Source organism: Mesoplodon bidens (genome assembly GCF_964165515.1).
Source record: "Mesoplodon bidens genome assembly, chromosome: 14".
NCBI classification, from domain to species: domain Eukaryota; kingdom Metazoa; phylum Chordata; class Mammalia; order Artiodactyla; family Ziphiidae; genus Mesoplodon; species Mesoplodon bidens.
In genome coordinates, this window is record NC_138170.1 from 53,656,639 (window position 1) to 53,678,330 (window position 21,692).

General features: G+C 45.7%; 1 protein-coding gene across 1 annotated transcript in view; it reads left to right on the forward strand.

The window, feature by feature from the left end:
* Positions 1-21,692, forward strand: part of ABCG5 (ATP binding cassette subfamily G member 5) — a gene marked incomplete at its 5' end in the record, with an annotated part of 34,480 nt that overhangs the window by 1,913 nt on the left and 10,875 nt on the right. The window contains 9 exons of the mRNA XM_081255069.1: positions 6,681-6,817; positions 6,909-7,007; positions 11,064-11,196; positions 12,751-12,890; positions 13,612-13,741; positions 14,577-14,790; positions 14,873-15,078; positions 15,893-16,031; positions 21,119-21,304. Coding sequence (XP_081111195.1) covers positions 6,681-6,817; positions 6,909-7,007; positions 11,064-11,196; positions 12,751-12,890; positions 13,612-13,741; positions 14,577-14,790; positions 14,873-15,078; positions 15,893-16,031; positions 21,119-21,304 — 1,384 coding nt within the window. The remainder of the gene's footprint in view (positions 1-6,680; positions 6,818-6,908; positions 7,008-11,063; positions 11,197-12,750; positions 12,891-13,611; positions 13,742-14,576; positions 14,791-14,872; positions 15,079-15,892; positions 16,032-21,118; positions 21,305-21,692) is intronic.

Consider the following 21,692-nt stretch of genomic DNA (forward strand, 5'->3'; position numbering starts at 1 on the left):
CCTGCTGCAGTGGGGGGACAGCTGGATGGTAACAGTAGTGTTGTTAAGATGAAATGAAAAGGAATTCACTGGCGAGAATGGTTACACTTCCCTGAGATTTCCTTTTTTTTTTTTTTTTTTTTTTTTCCTATTTTGGCTACGCCACGCGGCTTGAGGGATCTTAGGTCCCTGACCAGGGATTGAACCTGGGCCCTTTGCAGTCCTAACCACTGGACCACCAGGGAAGTCCCTCCTTTTATTTTCTTTTTACAATTTTTAACCATTTCTAATTGTATGCATGTACCATAACATCCAGGGCCATCCCAATTTTCCTTTTGATAATTATACTTCTTAAAAAAGAAAAGCTGAGTTATTCCTATAATAGTGTGTCACTTGTTTCCTTCCTTGTGTAGGATAAAAAAGGGTGGCATGCAGCACAAGGAATTGAACCCACTTCTCGGAAGTGTGTCCCACAGGCCAATGTACATCTTCATGCACATCTCAGCAGAACAGTGGGTGGAGCCCCCTGTTCTAGGGGCTCATAGGCTGGTGTCTGATGATACCTTATCATGGCTTTATGACTGTCCATCCTTTTATACTGAACATGAATTCAAGGTAGACTGCAAGTTCCCTGAGGGTGGGAGCTTGGTCTTTTTTTTTTTTCCTGCTGTATCCTCAACAGTTAGGAGAGGGCTGGCCACATCATTGGTGCTTAATAAGTATTTGCTGAATAAATGATTAAGCAAATGAATTAATTCTATGAATTACTCTTAGTTTTTCAGAAAATAACATGATTTCATTGGTGTCTCATCTAAAGCAGTATTGTTTATCAAGTCTTTACTAGTGAGGCAAAAGATGACTTAGGTGTTCAAAGTCTCACTAGAGAATGGTCTGCATAATACAAGCCTGCCTACAGTCAACCAACACTCCAGGGGAAGGTAATTTTATTTGACTCATTATTTTTGATCATTTAGGACCTATAGACTCTAGGCTGCATGCTCCATTGCAGAAGACTATTTAGTTACAGGTGATTTCTGTCCTTTTAGAGAGGATAAACCCAAAGGTCACAGTTTTATGGCCCTGTAGGGCATTAACCCTTTTTTTCTTTTTTTTTTATTGTGGTAAAATATACATAATGTAAAATTTGCCATCTTAACCATTTAATTTATTTTTATTTTTATTTTTTATTGAAGTATAGTTTATTTATAACGTGTTAGTTTCAAGTATACAGCAAAGTGATTCAGTTATATATATGTTCTTTTTCAGATTCTTTTTCATTATAGGTTATTATAAGATATTGAATATACTTCCCTGTGCTATACAGTAGGTCCTTGTTGTTTATTTTATCTACTTTATTATTTTTTATGGCCACGCCATGAGGCACGCGGGGTCTTAGTTAGCCGATCAGGGTTCGACCCTGTACCCCCTGCAGTGGAAGTCTGGAGTCTTAACCACTGGACCGCCAGGGAAGTCCCCTTGTTGTTTATTTTATATATAGTGGTGTGTATCTGTTAATCCCAAGCTCCTAATTTATCCCTCCGCCTGCCCCCTTTCCCCTTTGGTAACCATAAGTTTGTTTCTATGTCTGTGAGTCTGTTTCTGTTTTGTAAATAAGTTCATTTGTGTCATCTTTTAGATTCCACATATGTGATATCATATGATTTTTGTCTTTCTCTGTCCTACTTCACTTAGTATGATAATCTCTAGGTCTGTCCATGTTGCTGCAAATGGCATTATTTCACTCTTTTTATGGCTGAGTAATATTCCATTATGTCGTGTGTGTGTGTGTGTGTGTGTGTGTGTGTGTGTGTGTTTATATTTATATTATATATATATATATATCTCACATCTTTATCCATTCATCTGTTGATGGACACTTAGGTTGTCTATTTTTAGTTTTTTAAGGAAGCTCCATACTGTTTTCCATAGTGGTTGCACCAATTTACATTCCCACCAACAGTGTCGGAGGGTTTCCTTTCTCCACACCCTCTGCAGTATTTGTTATTTGTAGGCTTTTTAATGATGGCCATTCTGACTGGCGTGACGCAATACCTCATTGTAGTTCTGATTTGCATTTCTCTAAAAATTAGCCGTGTTGAGCATCTTTTCATGTGCCTGTTGGCCATCTGTATGTCTTCTTTGGAGAAATGTCTGTTTAGGTCTTCTGCCCATTTTTTGATTGTTGTTTGTTTTTTTGATATTGAGCTGTATGACTGTTTGTATATATTGGAAATTAAGCCCTTGTTGGTTGCATCGTTTGCAAATATTCTCTCCCAGTCTGTAGGTTGTCTTTTTGTTTTGTTGATGGTTTCCTTTGCTGTGCAAAAGCTTGTAAGTTTGATTAGGTTCCATTTGTTTACTTTTGCTTTTACTTCTTTTGCCTTGGGAGACTGACCTAAGAAAACATTGCTGCGATTTATGTCAGAGAACGTTTCACCTGTGTTCTCTTTTAGGAGTTTTATGGTGTCTTGTATTTAAGGCTTTAAGCCATTTTTAGTATATTTTTGTGTACCTTCTTAACCATTTTAAAGTGTACAGTTCAGTGGTATTAAATACATTCACACAGTTGTGCAACCATCACCACCATCCATCCCCACAGCCTTTCATCTTGTAAAACTAAAAGTATTCTTTTTTTTTGGCTGCATTGGATCTTTGTTGCTGCGCGTGGGCTTTCTCTAGTTGTGGAGAGTGGGGGCTACTCTTTGTTGTGGCATGCGGGCTTCTCATTGCAGTGGCTTCGCTCGTTGTGGAGCACGGGCTCTAGGCACGTGGGCTTCAGTAGTTGCAGCATACGGGCCCTAGACTGCAGGGGCTTCAGTAGTTGTGGTGTATGGGCTCAGTAGTTGTGGCTTACGGGCTCTAGAGCGCAGGCTCAGTAGTAGTGGCGCATGGGCTTAGTTGCTCTGTGGCATGTGGGATCTTCCCGGGCCAGGGATCCAACCTGTGTCCCCTGCACTGGTAGGCAGATTCTTAACCACTGCACCACCAGGGAAGTCCTGAAACTATTCTTATTAAATAATAACTTCCCTTCTATCATTTTCTCAGCCCCTGGCAACCACCATTACACTTTGTGCTTTTATGATTTTGACTACTCAAAGTACCTCATATACATGGAATCATACAGTATTTATCTTTTTTAACTGGCTTATTTCACTTATATTGTCTTCATTGTTCACCCATGTTACAGCATATTGCAAAATTTCCTTCATTTTTAAGGCTGAGTAATATTCCATTGTATGTAGAGACATAGTTTGCTTATCCATTCATGGACACTTTGATTGCTTCCACATTTTAGTTATTGTGAATAATGCTGCTATGAACAAGGGTGTACAAATATTTTCAAGACCTTGTTTTCAGTTCTTTGGAGTATATATCCAGAAGTGGAATTGATGGATCATATGGTAATTCTATTTTTAATTTTTTTAGAACCTCTATACTCTTTTCCACAATGGCTATACTATTTTATATTCCCAGCAATAGTGCACAAAGGTTCCAGTTTTTCCACATCCTAACCAACACTTGTCATTTTCTATTTTTTTTATTGTAGCTGTTGGGTATGAGGTAGTATCTCACTATAGTTTTCATTTATATTTCCCTAATGATTAGTAATGTTGAACTTTTTTTCTTTTTTTTTCCGGTACGCGGGCCTCTTACTGTTGTGGCCTCTCCCGCTGCGGAGCACAGGCTCCGGACGCACAGGCTCAGTGGCCATGGCTCACGGGCCCAGCCGCTCTGCGGCATGTGGGATCTTCCCGGACCGGGGCACGAACCCGTGTCCCCTGCATCGGCAGGCGGACTCTCAACCACTGCACCACCAGGGAAGCCCTGTTGAACATTTTTTCATGTGCTCATTGGCCATCTGTGTATCTTCTTTGGAGAAATGTCTATTCAAGTCCTTTACCCAATCTTGAACTGGGTTGGTTTTCTGTTGTTGTTGTTGTTGAGTTTTAGAAGTTCTCTCTATATATTCTGGATATTAATCCTTTATCAGATATAAGGTTTGCAAATATTTTCCTCTCATTCTGTGGGCTGCCTTTTTGCACTGTGGATAGTGTCTTTGGTTGAAAAACATAAGTTTAAAATTTTCATGAAGTCCCGTTTCTCTACTTTTTCTTTTGTTACCCGTCCCTTTGGTGTCACATCCTAGGGCGTTAACCATTTTTGCATCTAACTTTGCCACTTATTCCAATCTTCTTTTTCCCACTGCTTGTACATGCTAGTTTCTTATATCCTTATTATTATATATTTTTTCTGGCTGCATTGGGTCTTCGTTGCTGCACATGGGCTTTCTCTACTTGCGGCAAGCGGGGGCTACTCTTTGCTGCGGTGAGTGGGCTACTCATTGCAGTGGCTTCTCTTGTTGTGGAGCACAGGCTCTAGGCATGCAGGCTCAGTAGTTGCGGTATGAGGGCCCTAGAGCGCACGGGCTTCAGTAGTTGCAGTGTGTGGGTTCAGTAGTGGTGGCACACGGGCTTAGTTGCTCCGTGGCATGTGGCATCTTCCCGGATCAGGGGTTGAACCCATGTCCCCTGCATTGGCAGGTGGATTCTTAACCACTGCGCCACTAGAGAAGTCCCTTATATCCTTTTTTGAATGAGGATATGAATCCTTTTTTGTCATCCTACTGGTACCCTCATTAATGAGTTAATAGGTATTTGACACATGTTCAAAAAAGGATAATATTAGTTACCTTTTTCTATGTTTAAAAAAGGATCCCCAAAGTAAGTGACTTAATAAAAATCATTAATTATCTCTCAGTGTTTCTACAAGTCAGAAATTTGGAAGTGCCTTGGTTGGATGCTTCTGTCTGGGGTCCCTCGTGAGGTGGTTGTCAGATGTCATCTGAAGGCTTGAATGGGGCTGGAGAAGCTACTTCCAAAGTGGCTCCCTCACATGCTGTCTAGCAAGTTGGTGCTCACTGTTGCTCAGTGAGGATGTGTGACATGAGAGGAGCCCCGAGGGTCACCCACAAGAGGCTGAGAAGGAGCAGCCAGACCAGCAGGACTAAACCAAGAGGATGAGGTGGCATCAAGGCCAAGGGAGAGAGATTTACAGAGAAGGGCAAGCAACAGTGTCCAATGCTGCTGAGAAGTCAGACAACATACAGAGGAGCACCTACTGGATTTGGCAACAAAGAAGGAGGCTAGTTTTGAGATAGTGGTGGAACTGGAATCCAGGTTACAGGCTCTTTGGAAGGTCTGTCAGAGTTGAGATTGAATCCCAGAAATGTAAGGCTAGGGAGGCTACTAGTTAGAAGAACCACAGACAAGGCTTAATATCGTGACTGAGACACTTCAGAGCACATTTTGAAAGACAACCCCAGTGACGTCACAGTTTGTTTCTTTACAAAGACTCTGCTCCCGTCCCCATGCTGACCTCTACCTGGACATGGTGGGGCTGACGCTGAGCTTTGTCAGTCATGGGTTAGATAAGAAAACCACTGCTCCAGGAGCTTGGCTTATGCATCTTTGCACCCCTCAGAGCAACCAGCAGTTTCTTTTTTTTTTTTTTTTTTTTGCGGTACGCGGGCCTCTCACTGTTGTGGCCTCTCCCGTCGTGGAGCACAGGCTCCGGACGCGCAGGCTCAGCAGCCATGGCTCACGGGCCTAGCCGGCATGAGGGATCCTCCCAGACCGGGGCACGAACCCACGTCCCCTGCATCGGCAGGCGGACTCTCAACCACTGCGCCACCAGGGAAGCCCCACCAGCAGTTTCTTTAAAATATTTGAACAAAAGATCTTTTCTTTGGTTTTTCACAAGTCATCACATCCTCAGGAGAATTCTATTGCCATCTTCTCAGACAACCCAGAACCTCCTGCCTATTTCCTCTGTTATTCATTGTAACTGCTTAAAAGCCTTGGTCAGGAAAGGCCTGGTGACTCTTGTTCCTGTCTCCATTAACTCTCTGGGCCCATGTAAGCTTGTGTATGGGAAGGGCCAGCTGGTGTCCTACCCTAAAGGATCACTCTAACCCTAGAAAAAGCAAACCGGGAGAAACTTCACCCTCCAGTCACGTCAGCACAGGGCAGTTAGTTCATCCCGTCTCCTCTGTGGGCAAGTTCTTAGCGACAACCAGCTGGGTTATGCCCAAGGCTCTCAGTGTAGGCTGAGGCCAACTTGGTTTTAACCAAAGGACTCACTAAGCTAGTGCTTCTCAAACTCTAATATGCATGAGAACTACCCAGGGATCTTGTAAAAAGCAGAATCCGAGTTAGGAGTTGGGGCCTGAGATTCTGCATTTCTAACCAAAGCTCTCAGGTGGTGCTGATGCTGCTCGTCCTCAGACCACACTTGATTAAATCAGCGAGGCTCTGGGCAGTGTCACCTACATTCAGTAACCACCAGAGGATCCCAGGGGGTCACAGAAACAAATTCAGATGTCCTAGGATCCAAACGTTTTCAAGAACCCTGGTTTTCCTTTTATTCTGATCCTGTATTTTCTTTTTCAGCCTCAAGCAGCTTTAGAAACAAACAGACAGGTGGACAAAGCTCCTCCAGTCCTGACGTGGAGGAGAGAAACAGCTTGTCCCCCTCTCATTGAGGAGACAAGCTGGAAGGACTCATTCCAGCCATGAGCTTGTCCCATGAGGCCAAAGAGAGAACAAGTCAGGGCTGGACCGCGGGTTCACCGAGGGTCTCGGGAAGTTCCCACGAGGCCTCGTGCAGGGCCTCCTCCAGGACCTTCTCTTGTCACCTCCCAGGCTCGGGGAAAACCACCCTGCTGGACGCCATGTCCGGGAGGCTGCGGCGCACGGGGACCCTGCTCGGGGACGTGTTCGTGAACGGCCGGGCGCTGCGCAGGGAGCAGTTCCAGGACTGCTTCTCCTACGTCCTGCAGGTGCGCGCGTCCCCAGCCCTGCCCGGCTGCCTGCTGGCCCCGCAGCCAGCAGCGGGTGGGGGGCTGCTGCTGACACATCCGTCTCCTGCAGAGCGACACTCTGCTGAGCAGCCTCACGGTCCGCGAGACGCTGTGCTACACGGCGCTGCTGGCCATCCGCGGCGGCTCCCAGGGCTTCTTCCAGAAGAAGGTGGGTACCGCCCCGGGGCCACCCAAGGGATCACCCCGCTGTGGTTTTGCACCCCCTTGTCCCTCCGCGTGCCCCTTCCTTCCCTTCGCTCTTCACCTTTCATAAGAGTCTGGGGCTGCGCTGGCAGCCGCTAGTCACAGGTGGCTTTGGGGCACTTGAAACTGACTAGACCTACTTGAGACGTGCTGTGAGTGTAAAATACACACCAGATTTCAGGAACTTAGTCTGGAACCACAGAATGTGAAATATCGCATTAACAATTTTTAAGATACTGATTATTGGTCAAAATGGAAATATTTTGGTTGTATTGGGTTAAAATTCATTTCATCTCTTTCTTTCCACTCTCTAAAACGTGGCCACTAAAATATTTAAATTCTGAATGTGGCTTGTGTGATATTTCTGTTGGGTGGCACTGTCCTGAGAGCTCTGTGTTTGAACGGATATGGCTGTTTTCCTCACTGTGCGTTGCCCTGCAGCCCTGTTGAGATTTTTCTCAACTTTCTTTGAGGCGTCTTGAATGTGCCTCATCCAAACTGGATTCAGTTGGTGGAGGAGGAACTATTGAATTGTCAACTCTAAATTCCAATCTGTTTCTTTAAGTGGACCTGATTTGGAAGAGGCTGCAAGTTAAAGTCACAGGGACCTTACGTAGAAACATTGCCTCGTTTCTGTCTGGGCTGGAAACATACAACCAAGGACAGGTCAACGTGCCACCTGCAAAGCAGGCACAGTTCTCTGGGAAACTGGCTCTCAGAGGTGCCAGAGATCACTGGTGACATCTGCCTCAGAGGCTTCAGCCCTCTGAGGCCTCAGTGAAGGTTCCTTCTGGGCACACAAATTACATCTGCACTTCAGGCTCCAAAGCTAGCCTTTCTTTAACGCCATTGAGCCTCCAGGGGAATCCTCCGTCTCAGCTGAAGTGGCAGTAGGTTACTCCGTTTTTATCAGGCACCTCTGAGCCTGTCACCAGGGAGTTACTCCTCTTGTCCCTGGTGCTGGACTCTCAGACAGGGCTTGGCCAGTGCAGCTAGGTCTGAACTGTGTCCAGAGTACCAGCAGGCTTGTTTGTTGTCATGCCAAGTCAGGAAAGGGCATTCTTCTGTTTCAGAGTCCTGGACGTGTTGGAGCATAGCTTTCACTCCAGAGGAACCTTCAGGAAAGACCCACAGAGTGAGGACTAGCCCTGTTCCTCCCTGGAGGTTACCTTAGAGTGCTCAGAAGGCATTGCAAGGTTCTTGCTATTCTACCAGCTTATTCTCTGGGCTCTCACATGTGGCTGGCATCCATCAGGCCTTGTCCACACACATCTCATTTCATTCTGGCATCAGCTCTATGAGGGAGGCGTTATCTCCAACTTTCAGATCAAGAACCTGACCCCCAAGGATTTTAAGACCCAACACCTCGGACTGGCAGAGCTGGGACATGGACCCAGGTCCTCTGGCTCCATAATGCCTCCCTGGGCCTCACTGTGGTCTGAGAAGACAGAGGTCGGGACTTGGCCCACGGGGAGGCACAGGCATGTTCACATGACTTAGCTGCCCTGACAGTGAGTGACAGGTGAACCCCTAGGTAGGCTTCCTGTCTGCCTGCTTTAGTATTTTTGTGTCTAAAATGGGTAGGAGAGGATCTCATTGGTATTTGAGTTGGAGAAATGAAGTCATAAGCAGATTCTTTTGAGATAGTGATCCATTTACATCACATACCCCAGGGAGAGAATCTGAGAAAGCCACCGTACCTTTTCCCCTGAAAATGCACATATTTGCCTAAATGTTCAGAAAATTCAGGGTACCTGAAGTTGGTTGATGGCAAATTTGCCCCCTGTGAATGGTCCCTCTCCCTGGCACTGGCAGCCCCTAAGTGTCCTGCAAAGTTTGCTATCATAAAGTTCTCCCTGCTTGAGAGTACCTTCTGAGCAAATCCAGTCCACAGGCTGTAGAACCCTGACAAAGTAGTTTAGGGACAAGGAAGCGCCTGTGGTAACAGAGCAGAGAGAGCATCAGCTCTGCCTTTGTCCTCTGCGAGCCTGAACATAATGCCATGACTGATGTCGCAGGCTTTGTCCGCCCTTGTGCCTCTGGGACCACTTGAGAGCCCACACAGTTTACTCTCAGTCCCAGCTCTGCCATTTGCTAATGGTGTGACCTTGGGCAATCTATGAACCTGTCTGAGGATCTGTTTTCTTTTCTATAATAGAGTAATAATGCACCTCTCCTGGAGCTGATGTGAGGAATGAATCAGTTTATGTGAAATCACAGCATGGAGAGGATTGACGGTCCCAGTGGTCCCTTCCAAGACTCTGTGAATTCTCTTCCCATCAGTGCTTGCAAAACATGGGAGAGGCTTCTAGCCAGAGACATCTGAAACAGATGAAGTAAATGTCTCCCCTGTCCATTGCTTCTGAGCCAGGAGGGGCAAGCTTTACTCCTTTCTTGCTCTTGCAGAGCAGATGAAAGGGACACTCAGGAATCTACCCTGGCTGGTGAACACATAAACCTTGCCACGTCAAGTGAAGCTCAATTCCAGAATCCTTCCACTCTGATGGCAAGGAGAGACAATCATACTGGTTTACTTATGCATTTCTAACCTCCTCCTTATTCCTTTGTATCTATTTCAGATACATCCCTTTCTTTTGGTCAAAGCTTCATCTATTGATCTCACTCCCTGTCTCCTCTGGAACTTTGTTCTGTAAATCATCCCCTCCTTTACTCCAATTTAGTTTGCTGTTGTTATTTTTTAATAGGGTATTTTTAAAAATTATTTATTTATTTGTTTTTGGCTGCATTGGGTCTTCGTTGCTACACGTGGGCTTTCTCTAGTTCTGGCAAGCGGGGGCTACTCATTGTGGTGGCTTCTCTTGTGGAGCACGGGCTCTAGGTGCGCGGGCTTCAGTAGTTGTGGCTCACGGGCTCTAGAGCACAGGCTCAGCAGTTGTAGCGCACAGGCTTAGGTGCTCCGCGGCATGTGGGATCTTCCCAGACCAGGGCTCGAACCCGTGTCCCCTGCATTGGCAGGCGGATTCTTAACCACTGCACCACCAGGGAAGTCCTCTTTTTTCATTATAAAAGAAGCACAATCTCATTAGAGATGTATGGGAACAAAACCCATTACCATATATATAAGTATTCCCAGTCTCTTTCTCTCTGCTTTCCCCAGGGCCTAATGCAGATAGGGGTACTCAGTCAGGGGAGGGCCATAAATAGAGATTTTTGAAAGGGCCTCTGGTGAGGAGATAAGCTAAGGAAGGAAAAAGGGAGAGGGAGGGAAGAGGCCAACCGTCTTGATTAGAGAGTCAGTAAAGAATTTTTTTTTAGTGATGATTGTTTTGGGGAGTTGAGTAGTAAACAGGATTTCAGGGAGCTGCAGGGTATAAGATAAGCAGAGTGAGGCGAATTAGGGGAAAGGAAAATTTTTAAAGTGTGGCTGTAAGTTATAAACTGGGTTCTTTTTAAAGTCCTTAAAGAGATTCCAATAAAGATTGGCTTTATTTTTAATTACTTTTGATAGCTGGATTATATTTGATGCAAAACCACAGTGAGATTGGGCCACATGGGACTCCAGGACTTATTTGGGTTACATAGGGGAAGCCAGGTTTAGTTCAAACCAAATTGGTTTTTTTTTACATGTAAAACATTTATTATAATAAAGTTTCAAAAACCAAAGTCTGAAAAAATAAGCTATATTGTAACTATGCCTTGGGGGGCAGGTGGTTTCTCTATGGGCTGGATGACTGTAGCATCTGAAAACAGGGGTCCAACAAAGTCTGCATTGTTTCCTGCTGACTTTCCCTGAAGCAAGTTGAAACAGTTTTTTGTTGCTGTAAGGACTTCTGAAAAAAAATTCATGTCAATATTATTTATTTTAATCTGATACATATATTGTGATTTAAACCAAATTGGATTCTCTTGTAATAGGCGTGCTTTCCCTAGGATGTGGTGAGTCTGGAAGTGGCCCAAGCACTCAAGGGAAGTGTGTTGCCTCTTCCCTGCCATCCTCAGCCCATGAATTGGGACACAGCCCAGCAGTGACCAGCCTTCCTGGACATTGTGTCTCTTACAGGTGGAGGCAGTCATGGCAGAGCTGAGTCTGAGCCACGTGGCAGATCGACTGATTGGCAGCTACAACTTTGGGGGAATTTCCCATGGTGAGAGGCGCCGGGTCTCCATCGCAGCCCAGCTCCTCCAGGATCCCAGTAAGTGGGACCCAGAACTGCTACTGGCTGCTGCCTGGCATCTTCCATGTGTCTGCAGACATTTTCAGCCCTTTCTTCACAGCCTCCATTTGGAAAGGGGTTGGTTGGTTGGGAACTGAAGTCACTGAGGTTTCTCAAACTGGGGACCCAGTTTCTTTGGAAATCTAAGTAGTTCGTGATGTGATTCCATCATCCAAGTACAAAAGAGCTGTTGGACTTGGAAGCACTGCGTTTGTGTTAATGTTCAGTTAGGGTCTTCCATGAGTGCCCTGTCCCTCCTTACTTCTTACTAGAGCAGCACCACTGTGTCTACTCTGGAAAGCCAGTGAGTTTTGCTGGGACTAGAAGTATTTATGAAACGGCAGGAATTAAAATAGGACTTTAAGTGATACATGAGAAAGTATATATATTGGAAGGAGGGGCTATCAAGATGGGGTAGCCAGTCACCTGCCTCTCCTGCCTGGCTTCATTGTCCCCACTCTCTGGGGAAACCTTGCCACTTACTTACACTTGGAAGAGGACATGATACATTTGGATACTTTCTTCACATTGGGGTAGACCAAGACTGCCTGCTCTTCAGAACAAATAAGAGGGATGTTCTTAAGAGCCCCTGTACTTTTTGGGTAGAAATAAGCTACAGTTAAACCCTCTAAAGAATCCAAATGCCTGTCCCATCTCAGACTTTGTTTCACAGGTCAGAGTTTTCTGCAGTGCAAAGACGCAGTTGGTGTTGGAAAGTGTTAGACATGAAGTGAGATTATGTCTTTTTAAAAAATTTATTCAAGTATAGTTGATTTACAATGTTGTGTTAATTTCTGCTATACAGCAAAGTGATTCAGTTATACGTATACACACACACACACATATATATACACATTGTTTTTCATATTCTTTTCCATTATGGTTTATCACAGGATACTGAATATAATTCCCTGTGCTATACAGTAGGACCTTGTTGTTTATCCATCCTATGTATAATAGTTTGCATTTGCTAACCCCAAATTCCCGATCCACCCTCCCCTACTCCCCCTCCCCCTTGACAACCACAAGTCTGTTCTCTGTGTCTGTGAGTCTGTTTCGTAGATAAGTTCATTTATGTCATATTTTAGATTCCACATATAAGTGATATCATACTTGTCTTTCTCTGTTGGACTTCTCTTACTATGATAATCTCTAGGTCTATCCATGTTGTGAGATTTTGCCTTTTTAACCAGCCTCCTCTCAGCCTTTTAGAAACAGCTGGGTGCCAGCCTGCCAGTGCTTGTTCCCTGTTAGGGTCCCCTGGATGGAGCCCATACGGTCTATAGTGCCACATGAGAGGCCTGATGTGGTTGCTGCCTTGTCCCTTCAAGGATTAAGGCTGGGATGTGCTCTGGAGCTGGGAGTTGGGCCCTTCCAGGTCAGGTGCTTTCTCCTGGGCTCAGGCTAAAGTACTGCTCACTGCACACTGTTTGGATGGGATAAGACAGCTCAATAAGGAACTGTTCAAATTTCTGAGGCTAGAGCACAGAGCCCAGGCTCGGCAGTGACTCAGATGTCTGATCTTTGCCGCAGAGGTCATGCTTTTTGATGAGCCAACCACAGGCCTGGACTGCATGACTGCAAATCAGATCGTTGTCCTCATAGCAGAGCTGGCTCGCAGGGACCGCATCGTGATCCTCACCATCCACCAGCCCCGCTCCGAGCTCTTCCAGGTGAGGGGGACGTCTGTTGTTCCAGCTCAACTCATCCAGGGTGGGTATATGTGTGCCAGGCTGGGGATCTCAGAGTAGAGATTAGTACTTAAACCAGAGCAATCCTGAGGGGAAAGGCCAAGGATGGAAACTCAGTTCTTTTAGCACCTATCATGTACCAAATACCTTCTATACACTAGCCCTTTTAATCCACACAACAACCCTATGAGGTGGGTACCAGTATTTTCACTTTACAGAGGGGAAGAGTGAGACTTAGAAATGATCCAAAATTGAGCCAATATCACAGTTAATAAAAAGCTGGAATTGGCATTCATATTCCAGTTGGCTTTCAAGTCTGTGTTTTTCCACTAAATCATATAGATTTCCTTCCCCAAAATCTCACCCTAAACTCCTAGGATCCTTTTAGGGAGCTATTATCTGCCTTTTATAGATGATGATCTGAGATTTAAAAAAATTTTTTCTGTCCAAGGTCACTCATTCCGGGGCACGGCAGGGGCTCAAACCTAGGTCCTCTGACCAGTTCCATGAGCTGTCCTCTATCCTAGACACGATGCTGGGTGCAGGCTGGGAGGCAGAGGGATGCCCTTTGAGCGGTTCCGATGGCCGCAGTACGAGTACTGACGTATGGCTGAGACAGTCAAAGGACTGACTACTTGAGACTTATTTTCCATAAGGATGTGGTGACCTGATGACACACTAACACTGTCTGTCGTTCAATCAGCTCTTTGATAAAATTGCCATTCTGAGCTGCGGAGAGCTGGTTTTCTGCGGGACACCGGTGGAAATGCTTGATTTCTTCAGTGGCTGCAGTTACCCTTGTCCCGAACATTCAAACCCTTTTGATTTTTATGGTAAGTTTTTCTTTCACAGTCCCCATCATGTATGTTTTTTAAACTTTATCATCTCAGATTTCTGCCTAGATGACACCAGCACAAGTGGGTTTTATTTTTCCCTTTGTTTTGGTGTTTTTGCTCTTCAAAAAATTAATTTGGCCGAGCCAATTAACTTGCCATAGATGACCTATCGGAATGAGGTGGGGATGTCTTTTTTTTTTTAAAAGCATTTTACCACTACTCTTCACTTAAAAAATTTATTTATTTATTTTATTTATTTATTTTTGGCTGCGTTGGGTCTTAGTTGCTGTGCGCGGGGTTTCCCTAGTTGCGGCGAGCAGGGGCTACGCTTGGTTGCGGTGCACGGGCTTCTCATTGCAGTGGCTTCTCTTGTTGTAGAGCACGGGCTCTAGGCACATTGGCTTAAGTAGTTGTGGCACACGGGCTCAGTAGTTGTGGCACATGGGCTTAGTTGCTCTGCGGCATGTGGGATCTTCCTGGACTAGGCCTTGAACGCGTGTCCCCTGCACTGGCAGGAGGATTCATAACCACTGTGCCACCAGGGAAGTCCCGGGGATCTCTCTTGAAATGGTGCACTTCTACTTTGTCAGAGAAAAATTAGCTGAACTTCTGAATTCTCCCAGACAGGCCTATCAGGATCCTCATGGCCCTGCTGTGGTAGCTTTAAAATATTCTGATTTTATAGGTGGGCATTAACACCAGGTATTATTTTGATGAGATGAGGTATTATGGTTAGCACTCCTAAATCAATGATGGAATGTATATTATTAGTCGCTGTGTATATATGTGCATTTAAAAACACATGGGTCATTTTGTGGGAAAAAAATTTCAGTGGACCTGACATCAGTGGATACCCAAAACAAAGAACGGGAAATAGAAACCTACAAGAGAGTCCAGATGATTGAATCTGCCTACAAAGAATCAGCAATGTATCGCAAAACCTTGGAGAATATTGAAAGAACAAAACACCTGAAAACATTACCAGTGATTCCTTTCAAAACCAAAGATTCTCCTGGAGCCCTTTCTAAACTGTGTGTTCTCTTGAGGTAAGAGCCTCACCCCATTTTAGATAGGTAGACATCCACCCATAAAAGAAAAGCAATTGAAACGGGGTTGTTTGCCTTTCAGGAGAGTGACGAGAAACTTAATGAGAAATAAGCTGGCGGTGACTATGCGTCTCACTCAGAATTTGATCATGGGTTTGTTCATCGTTTTCTTCCTTCTACGGGTCCAGAACGACGTGCTAAAGGGTGCCATCCAGGACCGTGTGGGTCTCCTGTACCAGTTTGTGGGTGCCATCCCATACACAGGCATGCTTAATGCTGTGAACTTGTGTGAGTGCCCTGCCCAGGAGGTGGGCCCCCGGGGTCGGGGGAGCTTCTCTCTCCCTGAATATCTCCTTTCTCCAGCCGACACCTTGCAAGACTCCACCATTATAGGGGTATTTTTCTGAGCTCACCCTGGCCCCCTCCAGGTTCTCTCTCTGGGACAAGGTAACTCGTGAATTAGTAACACCTTAGTGGGAATTAGCTCACCAAGTGGATCTCCCTGAGGGTCTCTGAGGATCCAGGGAAGCATGAAGTCATGAGGAGATGATGCAGCAGAGTTTGGGCAGGGTTTTTAGAAGATCAGCCCTGGTATCTTCTCTTACCCATTAGGAGGCACAGCCCATGGGGGCCTGGATGCCTGGCCAACTTTGCACTGTTAACGTTCTTTTTGGAGCCTATTTTAGGACAGCCAACACCCAGTTTTCAAACTCAGTGGGAGTCCAGAAGCAATACCTAGTTGCCTGATGTTCTGTGCCAACACCCTGCATGAAAAGAGGACAGAGTGCCTCCCGTCACTCATTTGTGTCCCTTTTGCATGTGTGTTCTTGAATCGGTGACACCCCTCCCCCCCACTTTAGAGAGACGGAAATAAATTGTGACAGCTTTTGTAATCCTATTGTAATTCAGGTAGAGGGTGGATTTCTGGGGTGGGGGTATTTATAGTTCTATGGATGTCAGGTTCCTTTTCTCCATGACTAGGGGGCCCCAGCTGGTCCTCACCATCCAGTGCTGATAGATCTCAAGTTCAGCCTGGGCTAGCACCCCACCTCCTCCAGCTGTGTGGTGACTGGCTGTCCTGCATCCTGCCTCCCATGCCCAGTTCCTGTGTTGCGAGCCGTCAGCGATCAGGAGAGCGAGGATGGCCTGTACCGGAAGTGGCAGATGCTGCTAGCCTACGTGCTGCACGTGCTCCCCTTCAGCGTCATTGCCACCATGATATTCTGCAGCGTGTGCTACTGGTAAGGAAGAGGGTGTCCAGAGGCCTTCAGTTTTCCCGGGCCATGCTTCCCAGATGGTGGGGTCCCAGATGGCCAGTGGGACCTGTGGAGGGAGAGCCCCAGGGTGAACAGTTCTCTGCTCTGGAGGGTCTGTCTTTGCCCACCAATGTCCAGTACAGTGTCCTGTCCTTCAGGACAAAGAGAGGAACCCCACTGTGGGCCACACAGGACCTGAGAGCAGACCAGCAAGACTACACGCACCAGGGAATAGCCTGTCCCACATTCACTGCGGGGCCTGGCCTCGGGGGAGGCCTCTGGAGTAGCTGGGACCATGTGCAGAGGCAGTGAGGCTGTCCACCCAGCTCAGCGTGGCTCCCAGGCTGCTGTGAGAAGGAGCAGCAACACTGCCTGAGGTTTCATTTGACCGACCTGGGGCATTGCAGTTGGGCTGGTGCGATGGGGGGTGGAGGAATCAAGAGTGACTATGGGAAGAGGGCTTTGGAGAACCATGAAGCACCCCTGATGCTGGGTTTTAATTGATGGTTTGTAGACAGTGCTTTTTATTTCATAGAACTTTTTACAGATGCAAATCTGAAAATGTGTAGAGTTATTTGTTGATTTGTTGTCATAGGGAGATGTATCTTCCCTAATCCCTCTGGCTTTCCCTTAAGAAAAGATGGGGGGAATCATCCGGCATTCTGTGATTCCAGTAGTGAAAGGTGCCCAGCTTGTCGCTCCAAGAGAGGACTTCAGACGGTTCTGGAAACACTGTCTTCAGGCCACTGGATTCACGTGCAGGTGCTCCTACCCATAACCAGTATAAAGACCCATGATATGCGATGTGAATAATTATTATGAATCAAGTGAAATACAAGTAGAAGATAAGTGAGGACCTGGTTAGTTTGAGCTCCAAGATGAAGAGTTAGAAGGTCTTATTGTGCAGACTCTTAGACGTTGGTGTCACCCTGGGGAGTGACAGAGGCAAAGCTGCTTGCTCTGGTTAGCAAGAGGGTGGACTCTCGCAACCAAGGGCGGTGGCAGGGACCACATGGCCCTCCTTGCTGGCCCTGATGAAGCCTCCTTATCCTCTGACACTCAGGAACATGCTGAATCTCTGATCTGTGATGTAAACCACAGGCCCGTCTAGTTTAGGCTAAATGATCCAGGAGCAGATTTTTAAAAACTGACCATTTTTGGGTAAGCCAAGGTTGGCTGGAAATTGAGAACCTTGTTAATTTAGAACCTTGCTCCTCAATGTGGCCCACGAAGTATTATTACCTTGGGGCTTTGTTTAACCTGCAAAATCTCATGCCCAGCCCTGCTGAATTGGATTCCACATTTTACATGATCCCCCAGGTGATTTATATGCACTTTAAAATTAGCAAAGCACTGATTTTGAAGACCATATGATATTTGTAAAACTGCCCATGAGAAAGAGTTCTGTACGATTTGAGAAAACAGGGCAGTTTTAAACTAGGTTCAGTATTGTCATGACTCTTTTTGACAAAAACACAGAATCAGTTCTAGTGGCAGCACAGCTGTTAGCAATGTAGCAAATACTTTGATTCAATGATAGAAAAGTTTGTTGAATGCCTACTAGGTGCCAGGCACAGTGCCAGGTGCAGCTGGGGATTTAAAGGGGAGTAAACTGAAGGGGCTGCCCTCAAGCTTGCAATTCTGAACTGAGACGGCCCTGAAAGCCAGAGTGTTTTCTGACCCTTAGCAGCACATCAGACCTGAACTCACTCAGTAGCAAAATCCAATCTGAACCAACATGAGGTTCTTTGTACTTTTCCCACAGCAACACTCCTGTTTAGTAGATATGTTACAGGTGGAGTCCCAGACCCCATTGCAGCAAGTATGGTCTACGCAGTGTGAAGTCTTTCCCAAATCTGTAAATTGCCGCATTCCAAAACACATCTGGCCCTAAAGTATTTCAGATGATGGATTGTGGACATAAATCTCCAGATGACTTTAATTCAAGAAAGTGTAAGGTTAATATTATAAAGAAGCACAAACACTATGCTGAGGAATATAATAACAATAATGGCTGACACATTGAGCACCTGCTTTTATGTCAGGCACTAAAAGTTTTAAATATATCAATTCATGTAATCCTTGCCACCATTCTATAAAGGTGGCATTATTAATTATCCTTGTTTGAAGACGAGGAAGCTGAGGCACCGATGGGGAATGTCTCTTCCCCATCTCACATTCCTTATCACAGTGAATTACAAAGGAGACCAAGGGTCCATTTGGCTGGATGGGGAGAGGGACTCTTGGAAGCTTTATAAAGGAGAACTTGAGAGCTGAGCAACATTTGAATAGGTGGAAAAGGAGCAAGGGCATTTCAGGGGAAGAAAGAGAAGGAGCATAGGTTCAGAAGCAAAAACACACAAGACCTTTCCAGAGAAAAAATTCAGTTGTGCTATGGGGAAAGGAGGATTGGAAGGAATCACGGAAAATATGACTGACAGCCTTGGAGCCTGGTAGGCGAGGTGCTGAATGCCAGGCTAAGGGGCTGAAGTGGATTAGATACCGGTACATAGTAGAGGATTTTGATCCCCAGGGAGTGACCCATCTGTGTTGGACTCTGGGGGGTGAGGCTGGCATCACTTTGGTCTCAGACTGGAGAGTTAGGGCAGAGAGGCTGGACAGCCCAGTGAGGAGCCTTGGTAACAGTCTGGGAAAGGCAGAGGCTCTGGTGAAGAGAGCAGCAGTGGCATCAGAAAGGGGGTTTCACTTTGAGATGCTGGGAAAGTAGAATCGAATGGACTCAGAAATGGAATGGATTTGCTGGGGGGTAAAGAGAGTCATGGATGATGCCTGAGTTTTCAGCCTGGGAGAATGGGAAGGGGACAGCATCCTTATCAAGTTTGCGAGGAAAGAGAATGGATTTGGTTTTGAATATGTTGCATCTGGGATGCTACAGGACACCCAACTGGAGATGTCAATCTGAGGTCTGCACAATAGGTTGGTGTAGAAAGAAAAGGCAAGAGGAGTGAGAGGAGAGGCCTGGGAATGGATTCTATAGGCGAGAATATCAGGGAGGAAGCGGTCTGAGGGTGATATCTTAAGAGGCACATTCAGAGGGTGGTAAGAGGGAAGCAATCCAGCGATAGAGGCAGAGAGGTGGTTCGAGTGGTGGAAAGAGAAGCAGGATCGGGCAGCGTCAGAGAAGGCAAGAGGGGAGGGAGTTTAACAAAGGTGTAGTGAACCCGTTCAGTACTGCAGAGGTTCAAGGAGGTGAGGCATAGGATTAGGAGGTCACTGGTGCTCTTCCAAAAAAGAGGTTCAGTAGAGTGGTGGGGGTGCCAGTCAGGTTTACAAGGGAACAAGGAGTGAGATGGGAGAAGCAGGTGCTGTTTGAGAAGCTTGGTGGTACAGGAGAGGATGAAGAGGGGGCAGTTGCTTAAAAGGTTACCAGACTCAAGGAGTGGTTATTTTACAATACGGTAAGTAAGACCATTAGGGAAAACCATTAGATTGAGAGAAGATGAAACTACAGAAAAATTGGGTAATTCGCAGATCAAGTTTCCAGATTAGACCAAGGCAGAAATAGGAAAATCAGATTAACATAGTACCAAGGATGCAAGTAGACAGGATAAAGCTTGGCAAAGATGGGGTAAGACATAGAGACAGGGAGAAAGAGAGGGGATGCAAAGTAGGGAAGATAAAGATAGAAATTCACAAAATGGGAGGTAAATCCATCTGCTGAGCACTGGGGAGAAAGTTTGAAATTCCCTGGGAAGAGGGCGTAGTTTAAAGTAGAAGTTTTTATTAGCCACGATGGGACATGACATTGGAACCCAATAAGCAATGAGGAAGAATTAGGGGTCCAGGAATCAGCTGAGGCAAAGTGGCAGAGTGGATCCAATTAGCACAGCTTAATTGAGAGAGCAAGGTCCCCAGGTGGGGGATTGGTAAGGCAAAGAATAGCAGAAGGGATGAGGATCTGAGGCATTGAGGGCTTTGGGGAAATGGGAGACAGGAGGAGGCCATGATCAGAAAGGGCATTTTCAGAATGTGAAACCTTGGACGTGGAACAGTTTTGAGTAACAAGTAACATTTAAATCCAAGACATAGTGAGTGATCAAGATTAGGTGGGTGGAGCCACTGGAATTGATCAGGTTACCTAATTAGGAGGCACTGGTGTTGATGGATTATCAAGGTTAAAAACCTTGAGGATAATGATGATGGACAGGAGTGCAAAACTGACCCTGGTCTAAAAGCCACAAAATCATCAAAGGTGAGAGACTGTCTTAAAAATCACAGAGGACTGCCTTGAGGCAGAGAATTAATAGTATAAGCCAACTTCCTGATTTGTATAGGAGGAAGGGCAGATGGCCTTGAAGAGTGGTAGGGAGGGGTGAGTGTAAGACATACCAACTCCTCTTACTTACTCTACAAATGGAAGAAAGAGTAGCCACGTCTAAGGGTTGTTGAGGACGTGCTATCACCAGGGAAATGTTATTTGGTGAAAGGAATGTAAGAGGTTAAGGGGCATGGATATAGTGTAGCTTGTTTACAAGAACATGAAGGTCAAATCAGTGGAAGGGGTTGGTAGAATAAAAGACAAGAATGGAATGGAACAGGCCTGGGGAGGGCTAATCCGTTGGAGGATGAAAGCAGTGAAGGATTTTCAGCTGGCAGTAACCCCATGTAACAAGGATGAGGTTCAGGGAAGGAAGGGCTGAGAAGCAGGTTGGGTGAGTCCTTAGCATTAGGGTAGTAGGCTAGCTAGGGTGGGAGCAGTGCCAGCCAGGCAGAATGTGGTTGCTTATGGAGAAGCCTGGACAGTTCAGCCCTACTTACTGCAGTTGGTTGCGACCATCCTCTGAGTATTAGTATTTTTCTGTGAGAGCTGAGGGGCTGTAAAAAGGAAAAGGTGGCTCCATTGACTTGGGGCCAACAGAAACAATTTGAGGGACTAAATGGCCTCAAATGTTGGCCCTGTTCCGAAAAGGCCTTTCAAAGGGGAGTTTGGCCTGTCCTGCAGACTCTCCCCACCCACTTAACCACCATGGATTTATCCACAGAAGTCAAGTGTGGAATTTTTCTTAAATGATAACCCTTGGAGAGGAACTAAAGACCTTATGTTTTTCTAGGACTCTGGCCTTATACCCTGAGGCTGCCAGATTTGGATATTTCTCTGCTGCTCTCTTGGCCCCCCACTTAATTGGTGAATTTCTAACTCTTGTGCTACTTGGTGTGGTCCAAAACCCAAATGTGGTCAACAGCATGGTGGCCCTGCTCTGCATTGCTGGGGTGCTTGCAGGCTCTGGATTCCTAAGGTAAGATCTAATAATTCAGATGATTTAGATTGGTATGATTTGATGTTAATGATCACCTCATAATGATTATTATAAGGCATTACAGAGAAACGCTGTATGATACTGTGGTACTCTATCACCTTACAGTCCAGAGTATTTATAGTGCTTCCTAGTCAGTATTGCTTAGACTTTGAACTGTTCATTATTTGTTAAATAAAACGTCTTCAGAATGAGAATCAGGAAATGACGATTGAAGCATGTTATCACATGTCATAAGCCATTATAACAAGAGGAGGAAAACCAAGCTGTCCTCCAGAAATACAGCCCATTACAGGCTAAACAGCAGGCATTTAGTTCATTTCTTCCCTGGCACTGTTGAGTTTCTATTCCAGCTCTCAATTCTCAGTTA